The sequence below is a fragment of the Mytilus edulis genome, chromosome 5 (genome assembly GCF_963676685.1).
Source record: "Mytilus edulis chromosome 5, xbMytEdul2.2, whole genome shotgun sequence".
Classification (NCBI taxonomy): Eukaryota; Metazoa; Mollusca; class Bivalvia; order Mytilida; family Mytilidae; genus Mytilus; species Mytilus edulis.
In genome coordinates, this window is record NC_092348.1 from 15493739 (window position 1) to 15504358 (window position 10620).

The 10620-nt window shown below is 32.4% G+C and overlaps 1 protein-coding gene across 4 annotated transcripts in view; it reads right to left on the bottom strand.

Annotated features, from left to right (window-relative positions):
- The window catches only part of LOC139523063 (C-Maf-inducing protein-like), a 60062-nt gene extending 50214 nt beyond the window's left edge, over window positions 1-9848 (bottom strand). For 2 of the 4 annotated variants that reach the window (XM_071316823.1, XM_071316822.1), the window contains exons 1-2: window positions 9200-9848; window positions 998-1126 (exon numbers count right to left, since the gene is read on the bottom strand). In XM_071316823.1, the coding sequence (XP_071172924.1) occupies window positions 998-1126; window positions 9200-9607 (537 nt within the window). In that variant the 5' untranslated portion in view covers window positions 9608-9848. Of the gene's footprint in view, window positions 1-985; window positions 1127-9199 lie in introns of all 4 variants that reach the window. The other 2 variants (XM_071316820.1, XM_071316821.1) reach the window with 2 other exon arrangements.
- Window positions 9849-10620: the final 772 nt, after the last annotated feature.

Below are 10620 nucleotides of genomic sequence, written 5' to 3' on the forward strand. Positions count from 1 at the left end.
CCTCCATGTATGGCTAGGTATTTTGTCAATGTTTAAGGTTTCAAAGGGAAGTCTTTCAGTTTTTAAGTAAATATATCTGAACATTAGTATGCATTATAGTTGTATAATTCCCTGAAATTGCTTTTCTTTCCCAACGACACTGATGTTTACACTGAGGTTTTCTATTGTGTAACATTATACATGTAAATGTACTACACACATGCAAGCATTATGCTGCAATATATATTTCTCTTTAATATCATGTAACGTGGCCTTTTTAATGATTAAATATTATATAGGTTAGCGGGTTAGAAAACTCAGATCAAATTAAATGACTCCAGAAATTGAATTGTCATATTATCAGCTTTCTATTGTAGATTGATTCGTGTAACACTTGAGGGTAGCACTGCTATTTCTGTTCACGGAATTGATTAATCTACACGTTCAGCTACAATGTATATCAGGGCAGTACAAACACAATCCAATGTTCTTGTTTAATATTGTATACATTCAATCTTCATAGTCTGATTGATAACAACCCTAAAGTCATATTTTGTTTTCTGAGTAAACTATTTTTTTAAATTATTTTTTTATAACAACTTGGGACTTCCATGTACATGATGTATTTGATTTATGATATTGACATATATAATTTCATTTATGTCATCAAATAAAGAATAATAAAGTTCCATGAATTTTGCATTTATAACAAATAGCACAAGTCATGCTATGGTAAATGCCATGCAAATCTTTGCAAAAAAGTGAAATTAGTTCAGAATAATTTTTCGCTAGTGTAAATCTGTATCAAGAGGGGCATTCAAGAGGATCTAAAATAGTCAGGATAGCAAAAATTTAAGGTACATGTACAAATGTATAAACTAAAATATACACCTCTGGAAGCAAGGAATCAGACAGAATTTTCTTGAAATTGACTTTCAAAATGACTAAACATGGCTAAAACTATTAAAGAAATATAAAAGGTCTGAATTTTAGAAAAAGAACATACATTGTTACAAACCTGCATCAACAATGATCCGTCAGGTATTGTGATTCGTATACAGAATTTTTGGCCAGCGTTCCACCTGGATACAATATGGACATCCTCAATACTAGAATACAGCACAGAACTATCCATCATTCCTGTTGGCTGAAAATATAAAATCAGGTTCAATAATTATACAATATACAATAACAAGTAATAATAGCTGTAATGGCCACCTTTTTAAGACCCTGCATTGCTCACCTTACAAATCTGACCTCTACATTTAATTGCTTTTAGAGGATAGTTTCTAACAAATTAACCTACATTTCTTTTGGAGGCAGATTTTAAAATTGGCTATAAATCAGAATGATAGATTCTAGTGCATGGCCATGTTTTCCATTCTTCAGAACCAAATGGAAATCAATGCCAAGTTACCACCTTATTAGCGTTTAAAAAATACATTTGTGGATGGTCTTCAGATAACCTTGTTGTTTGTTAGGAATGAGACAAATTGACTTTAAGTTAGTTTTCTTTGTTATCATATGTGTGCCCTTGAAAAAGACTTTAGTTTTATTTCTGTGTTTCAAATATATGTTTCTTCAATGTTTTGTACCATGCAATAATCTGGACATAATTATAGTAAAACTTCTTGTTCAACATCTTTACAATAATCTGGACATAATTATAGTAAAACTTCTTGTTTAACATCTTTACTAAGAAAGTATAAATAGCAATTTGGAAAAGACTGAACTTAAAATACCTCTTTTATAAATCAGATGTTAATGCTAACAATGTAGCAAAATGGCTTCCTGTTAAAACTAGCACGCTAAATGCATCACTGATAAAATCAATATCAAATAAGGAAATCTCACAAATGAAGCATATCTGTTTGTTAAAGTTAAGTTTTTTATTCATTTGGCTCATGGGAATCTTCCTTGTAACTTAAGTGTAAAAAAAGCATTATGATAATAACAATTATCATGATTATAAATACTGTGGATTCATTTATTTTAGAAGGAATTAATTTTCTTGGTTTGAGGCATCTTCGCTAGCCAAGGGTTACGATCCACTCCCGCTCTCTTCACCTTTGGCGGATTGAGATAATATATCGGAGACACAAGGTAAGGATTTTTATTGGTTGCAGTAGAAACTCGCTGCATCCAATCAAAAAGCGCCTATAACATGATCACAGTCAAGTAAATGTAGAAAGTGTTTGTAAACAATTGCCACGTGTTAATTATTGTGCAACAAGTCTACATCACTAAACATACGACTATATTTAGTGACAACTTGAATGTTTTTAATACTAATAGAAGTTCCTGTGTATGTTTCATGCACAAATGCATGAATGTTGACGTATATTTTCGTTTCCGGCTTTACCAAGTGGGTAGAATCTAGACACTAACGTGTTTTTACCTCCAAATTGAAGAGTTCAAGTGCTACCATTGGTCAAGAACAATGTATTGGGAATGGGTGTGACTTTAATCTTCCGATAGATAGCGCAACATTGATATCACAAATGTTGGCTCAATCGATCTGCCAAGGGTGAAGAGAGCGGGAGTGGATCGTAACCCTTGGCTAGCGAAGATGGGTTTTAGGAAAACTTAGATATATATTTTAGATATTTGATTTCCTGGTTTTGGTAAATTTTGCATACATTCCATTTAAATTCATGGTTCCCCTGTCATGTCTGTATCCATGAAATCCAGGAAAATTGGTGGACACAGTCACAATATTGTTACACTAGAATCACAATAAAAGCATGTAACAAAAGGGAAGAAGAGATATATGATAGTATTGTTATAATTCAATCTGTTTGCTTTATAGCTACTGTTCTTAATACAAAACCATCTGCATTATTTGAATTTTTTTATATGTAAAATTTAAAGCACAAAACGGTTGACATGAGCGACTTGGAAAGTAGAAACAGTAAACATTCTAAGCCTCAAGTTTCTTTTCCAAAAACACAACTGTGAACCATATTTATTTTCACAGATACTTTTCGGAAGCACTAAATTCTGGTTGACACGTGCATATAATTTGTTTTTCACAATTTTTTTCTATTTTCATGGTAATTTATGTGTAAGTAGTTCATTTGTAAATTTCACATTAGGTTAAAGTATAAATGTAGGGTATCTAGTTCTTTTTTTAATAATTTCCTCACAGCTCATGTGTTCAAAACATCAATTAAAGGTCAAATCAAATGTCTATTGAACAACAGCAGCTGCAGCCTCTAAGGGGAGAAATCAAACTGACAAAGTGATTGAAATCACCGAAAAGATTGGAAGATGTTGTGTGCATAATTTAGATCATATTAATGAGTATTATAACTAGAGGCTCTCAAGAGCCTGTGTCGCTCACCTTGGTCTATGTGCATATTAAACAATGGACACAGATAAATTCATAACAAAATTGTGTTTTGATGATGGTGATGTGTTTATAGATCTTACTTTAGCGAACATTCTTGTTGCTACAATTATCTCTATCTATAATGAACTTGGCCCAGTAATTACAGTGGAAAATATTTCTAAAAATCTACAACAATTTATGAAAAATGTAAAAAATTTACTATAAAGGACAATAACTCCTAAAAGGGTCAACTGACCATATTGGTCGTGTTGACTTATTTATAGATCTTACTTTGCTGAACATTATTGCTGTTCACTGTTTATCTCTATATCTATAATATTATTCAAGATTATAACCAAAAACAGCAAAATTTCCTTAAAATTACCAATTCAGAGGCAGCAACCCAACAACTGGTTGTTCGATTCATCTCAAATTTTCAGGGCAGAAAGATCTTCACCTGATAAACAATTACACTGAAACCCATTTCAGATTTTCTCTAAATGCTTTAATTTTTAAGTTATAAGCCAAAAACTGCAATTTACCCCTATTATCTATTTTTAGCCATGGCGGCCATCTTGGTTGGTTGACCGGGTCACCGAACACAATTTTTAAACTAGATACCCCGAACACAATTTTTAAACTAGATACCCCGAACACAATTTTTAAACTAGATACCCCAATGATGATTGTGGCCAAGTTTGGTTTAATTTGGCCCAGTAGTTTCAGAGGAGAAGATTTTTGCAAAAGATTACTAAGATTTACGAAATATGGTTAAAAATTGACTATAAAGGGCAATAACTCCTACAGGGGTCAACTGACAATTTCAGATGTGTTGACTTATTTGTAACTTTACTTTGCTGAACATAATGGCTGTTCACTGTTTATCTCTATCTATAATATTATTCAAGATAATAACCAAAAACATCAAAATTTCCTTAAAATTACCAATTCAGGGGCAGCAAATGGGTTGACCGATTCATCTGAAATTTTCAGGGAAAATAGATCTTGACCTCACAAACAATTTAACCCCCATGTCAGATTTGCGTTAAATGCTTTGGTTTCTGAGTTATAAGCCAAAAACTGCATTTTACCCCTATGTTCTATTTTTAGCCATGGCAGCCATCTTGGTTGGTTGACCGGGTCATCGGACACAATTTTTAAACTAGATACCCAAATGATGATTGTGGCCAAGTTTGGTTTAATTTGGCCCTGTAGTTTCGGGGGAGAAGATTTTTGTAAAAGTTAACGACGGACGACAACAACGACGACGATGACGGACGACAGACGCCAGACGCCAGACGCAAAGTGATGAGAAAAGCTCACTTGGCCATTTGGGCCAGGTGAGCTAATGATGGATTATGATGGTGAACAACAAAATACCCTGCTTTACTGACATGACTAAAGTTCTTAAAATGGCAACCAAAAAAAATCTGTAGAAAAAATGATTTAAATGTGTGTTGAATGCCAGTGACTTACTTAATTCGTAAACATTTTTTACAAAACCATGAACACAGTTTCAAGTTTAAAATACATGTATACAATATATTAAAGCATGGGGATGATAGACAAAGGAACTTAAATGCATCAATCATCTTTGAAGACCAAATTTACCTGTACATGATTGTTTTTTGGGAGAATTCTATATGTAGAAACAAAAATATGCTATTTTTTTAACTCTTATTTTGGTTGCTTATTGATTTTGATAAAAATTTAATCCTACTGAAGATAAATGGTTGTAGGGTAATTTTCAATTCCATAAAATTATTACTATAATTAAACCTACTTCCCATTCAAGACCCTCATGGGTTACAAGGTCTTTAAAACCTACCCTCGAGCTCCTCTACTTTAATATTTTGTTCTATTGTTTAAAGATGTAGAATTTTAAAACATACATGTGTATTCAGCAAATTCTTTAAAAGTTGATCATTTCAATTCAGGGGCGGATGCAGGAATTTTCGAAAGGGGGGGGTGCTAACCCAGGGCACCCAGGGCAAAGGGGGGGGTGAAAAACATATGTCCCGATACAAATGCATTGATCGGCAAAAATAAAGGGGGGGTGCGCACTCCCGGAACCCCCCCCCCCCCCCCCCCCTGGATCCGCCACTGCAATTTTAGTAGGTGCATTATCTTTGTCCTTAAAACATTTGGAATTTACAATGAGCATATATGATGGACTGTGAGAGAATTATCAAAGGATTTGATTCAATTTGGATTTCAAAATTTTTATGGAAACTGGCTTTTGAACATTAACTTTTCAACAATAAGCCACTCATCTTTACTGTAATTCTATTTTACAATCCGAGTTCACTCTTCAAATTAAACAAATCTTTTCCTGTTTTAAAGTATACAAGTGTACATGTACATGTCAAGGCTTAGAAAATAGGAAAGGCGAGCTTTACAGAGCCCTTCAACAGTTTCACGCTTACATGTAGTACAAAAAGTTGATACGTTTCTGACATTGTTCTTAATAAATATATTTGTTTATTTTTTGCAGCTAAAAATTGCTACAATTACATGTGTAGTTTTTAAAAGTAAACATGTGAAAATATTTTCCATCCCCAAGCAAGTACAACATATGTACAAGATTGGGGGGAGAAGTTAATGTGATACAGTCATTGCACTAAAATATCCCTTTCCTACTATATTTGGTATATTAAGTCAAGAGTTATGCATTTTTCTTGTAGTTTCAAGCAATTCACTAATATTATGCATTAAAACTGTTTATAAGTAAGGCACACAATACCCAATACCCAATTGCCTTTTTTTTTTTTAAATTTATCTTTTATTTCTTTTTCGACATGTGATGCATGTAATCATGTGTAAAAGTATTCTTTTCCCTTATATTTTAAATGTCATATTGGCTTAATATGGGTTTTGTCAATTTAGTCGCCTGTGGAGAGTTGTCTCATTGGCAATTACAAAATGTATACTACCTCTTTTTCCATCAAGTTCACTGTAGTACATTGCATCTAACAGAACATGAAATTTTTACTGCTAAGCATTAAACAACTATCAATCAATCAATCAATTAATAAAACATATATATTACTGATGTCACTGATTTGTGTGATATAAAGAACATAGCAATTGAAACAGTCCTTTTCCCAAATAACATTTTAGTATACACCTAATGTTACACCAAGCATTTATGGTGAGTCTCATTTAGGTCTAAACGTGATGCGAATTGCCGATTTTTTGTAAGCGTGACACGTGAAAGTCTAATTATTGTGCTGTAAAATGGGAATATTATGAAGTCTTAGGCGGGACACAGGAAATTACAAAAAAAATGAGAATTGCTTATGTACATAGTGTTAGGGAGATACAGGAATCTGACAAAACAGTAAGCGGGACCCAGGATCAGAACCCCCGAACGAGACCCCCTTTATGATATTCCAAAATATCAAATGGATATGTCAGAGCTGTACATGCTCACAATAGCCTACAAAACTTGGAAGACAGGACATATTTTTCAAAGTTTTTCATGTGTCACAGTAAATTAATATTCCACTTAATATAAAAAAGAAGATGTGGTACATTGTATGACTAACAATGAGACAACTCTCACTAAAGTACATTTGTAGTATTTTTACACTGCTCAGAAGATTAATCAAAATTTCAGTGTATTTATATACAAATAATTGAAGAATTCCATCGATTTGATTAATAGGCCATAACAATGACACAGACAGCTTTTAATTAGTTTTGTAATTTTTATATAAACTGCAATACCTTATATAGTATGAATAAATACATACTTTAATGAATATTGTTTAAAAAAAAAAATACAATAAATGTTTTCATTTGCAGAAAAAAAGGTTGAGATTTCCTTTTAATGTCAAATGTCACTTGTAAACCTGTCAACAATTAAGCACAGGATATACGTGTACATGTATACCAATGTACCATGATAAATATGTCTCTGTTCAACATGAAGATACAGTTTCCGCTCACATCTGACATATTACTTAATCTTCAGTTCACAGATATTATGTTAACATGTTAAAATCCATGTAAAATGCTTTACCTCATGTGCAGGCCCTGTATGTTTTCTTAATTCTCATATACACTATTAACATGTACAGTAACACCTACTTTGTACAAAATGTAGCATAAAAAGTGGTTGGGTTTTTTTTTTTTAACAATGATTTAGATCATTCAAAAATTATGCACAAAAGGGATAATATACTAAAGTACAAAAGTACAAAAAGTACAATTCAAAGTATTTTTGGCCAGTCAGAATGCTTGATTATCTCTCTTTCAAAATAATAACTTTCTGCAATTTTAGCCAATGAAAGAGTCGAGCAATTACATGCTATTTTTTAGCGGGTTTTTGTTTTTAGGGGGGGGTGGCTAAAACAAGTCCTGCACATTGTTAGAGCTGTACATTTTAGCTCCTTATACTGATATTTTTTGGCCTATAAATTGTATTACACTTTAAGATAAAATGGCCAATGCTTTAGCATACACTCTCCTTGTTACAAATGTTCTAACTAGAGTGTTTTTTCTACACTGTTCTTTCTTCTTCCAATGTTATCATTTACTTTCATATTTATATATATCCCTTCTCATTATAAGGGAAAATAATCCAGAAACATCCAAATTTAATATGTTGTTATTTGAAAAGAGTATTGAGTTTTAAATTATAAACTTCTCCAGGAATTTCATAAAAGTATGTACTATTCATTTTCGTAGTTAAATTATTTTTGATGATCTTGATGCATTTAAACCCTTCACATTAATATGTTATTCAATTTGATTTGTACAAAATGATTAATTTTAAGAATCTTGTAAAATAATTGGAAAAAAGAGCCCTGCAGAATTCCTAACCATCAAATATAAGGGGGAAGTAACTCATGTTTTTTTTCTAATCCAAACTTTTCTATTGAAAAATTTTGACCAAAAACTGATTTTTAAAGGTTAATAACTATAATCAGATAATCTTATACACAATTTTATTTAGGGAATGTTTTTTCCATTCTTTTTATATTAATTTTTAAGGTCCAATGAGTTTGGAATTACAGTATTTTAAATTGTACTTTGAGTATAAAACAGAGGTGATACATCACTGATACATACCAATTGCAAAGGGACATTAAAGCAAAGTAAAGAGAATTGTACTTTAATGATTGTGTTTACCAATTGTAATCTTACTTAGAATAAGCTATAATGTACTATAATGTAACTGAACTGCAGGATTATTCTGACATTCATTTATTTATAGTATAAATTATACTTTATAAATGATAAAAGTAATTCACAAGGAATTTAAAAGAGGTTTTACTTATAAATTATTTTTACTAGAGTACATGTAAGACTGAAGTGCAAAAAGTTTGATTGCAAATTTCAGTAATAATCCAAAAATTATAATATTTTACAAGCTTTTATTTACATTTAACAGTTATTACTGAAGGATTTGTATAATGTCACTCTACAAATCCTTGGTTAACTATAAAAAATGTAAACATCTGTATTTCATTTGACTGTCAGACACACCAGAGGTATCCTAGCCAATGAATACATATAAAACTATTTTAAAGATGCCATTAATTTAATGGTGTGAGCCCTGAGACAAATACATTTAGCCACTTGTCCCAGGTAAGAGTATAGAAAAGCCAGTTTATATAAATAGTTTGGCTTGTAGCAAAAAAAACAAGGATGGTTAAAGCGTTAACAATTTACAATGGTTTCGATTTCCGTAAACAACAGGGAATTTGACACATAACTTTAATATTTGTTCATTATTAGCAATTGAAATTAATCAGTTAACGTAGCAAGTAACAAATACCACCTTATTATGATGCAATTGATTTGTACTTTTCACAATATTTATAAACATTGATATTTTCACCGTCGTGGTCCAGTTGTATCCCTGTAAACAAACCAACTTACCGTAGCCGAACATATTTCTGTTTTGTCCAGATAAATTTTGTGTACTTCCCATCGTCTTAAATATCTGGAGTTCATAATCTTACTGACAATTGTTCGTGTGTGATTTAATTTACAAATTGGGATATCTCCTTCATTAATTAATTTATAACGCGGTCCCTGAATCGGTTTTGTGTTTACTGAATTCTGTGAAATCAAACTACTGAAACTCGTTCCGCTGTCATTTCTTTCAAAGATTCGTCTATTTTCGAGAGGTGTTATCTCACAATCCTCATCTTCCTCCTCCTCATCATCGTCCTCAACATTGTCTCTTTCCTCTTCATCATGTTCATCGTCATTTGAAATGTTGATCGTAGGCGCATCATCGGCTGTGCTATCCTCGCACACATCTGCGATCCCGATGGTCGCCATGTTCACTAGTTCACCGTTTTCGACAATATTTTCCCCTGTTACTCCACTAAAAGCCACTAAAGGGTTACAATATCTGTAAATACAAGCCAGCTTGATCGTTTTCCGGTGTCAACCGTTATGAAACTGTCGTACTTCTTACATTATCCACGAATATATCTCCATTAATTGATGGAATACACAGCCATTGTGATTCTAATACACATCCAATATTGTCCATATCACGTGACTAGTGACGTGAAACGGGACATTGTTTTCATATTTAGCATAATGTGTATTCATTGTATCCAAGTAAATTTCTCTGTAAATCAAAAGTTATCATTGTAATTATTGTAATCAATTTTAATTAAATTTTATTTTGTCTTAAAAATATATTACAGTTAGTTTAAATCATAGTTGTTAAATAATTGCGGCCCTCCAGCTCCTACGCACATGAGGGTAAAATTATAAGAAAACACAAGTTAAAATGCAATTTTAGATATATCGTCGAACTTCATAGTATAACACCAAAATTAAGCCAGATAATGACTTATTCAATTATGTAACTTATCATCTAAAAGCTAAAAGAGTGTAAACATGTTTATAATATATAACCCCGTCGCATTTTTGCGCCTGTCCCAAGTCAGGATCGAGCCTCTGGCATGCCTATTTTTTTTTAGGGGCCAGCTGAAGAACGTCTCCGGGTGCTGGAGTTTCGTGCATTGAAGACCCAGTTGGTGGACTTCGGCTTTGGTCTACTCTTTGGTCGAGCTGTTGTCTCTTTGACAATTCTCAATTTTATACTCTCCATATTGTTTCTACAATTGAATGAAAGTTTGGACTGTGCTTTCTAGTTTAACAATAACTGATGACCACGTAGCATTCAAAGCAGAAAAATGGGCTGAATCATTATTTGTCAATAGACATGCTATAATTCAATATATGCGATGCCTCTTCTTAATTATTTACTCTAAGCTGAGCCTACTATGATCTAAGCGATACACACTTAAAGGACCCCATTGAAAATAAAAACGGAA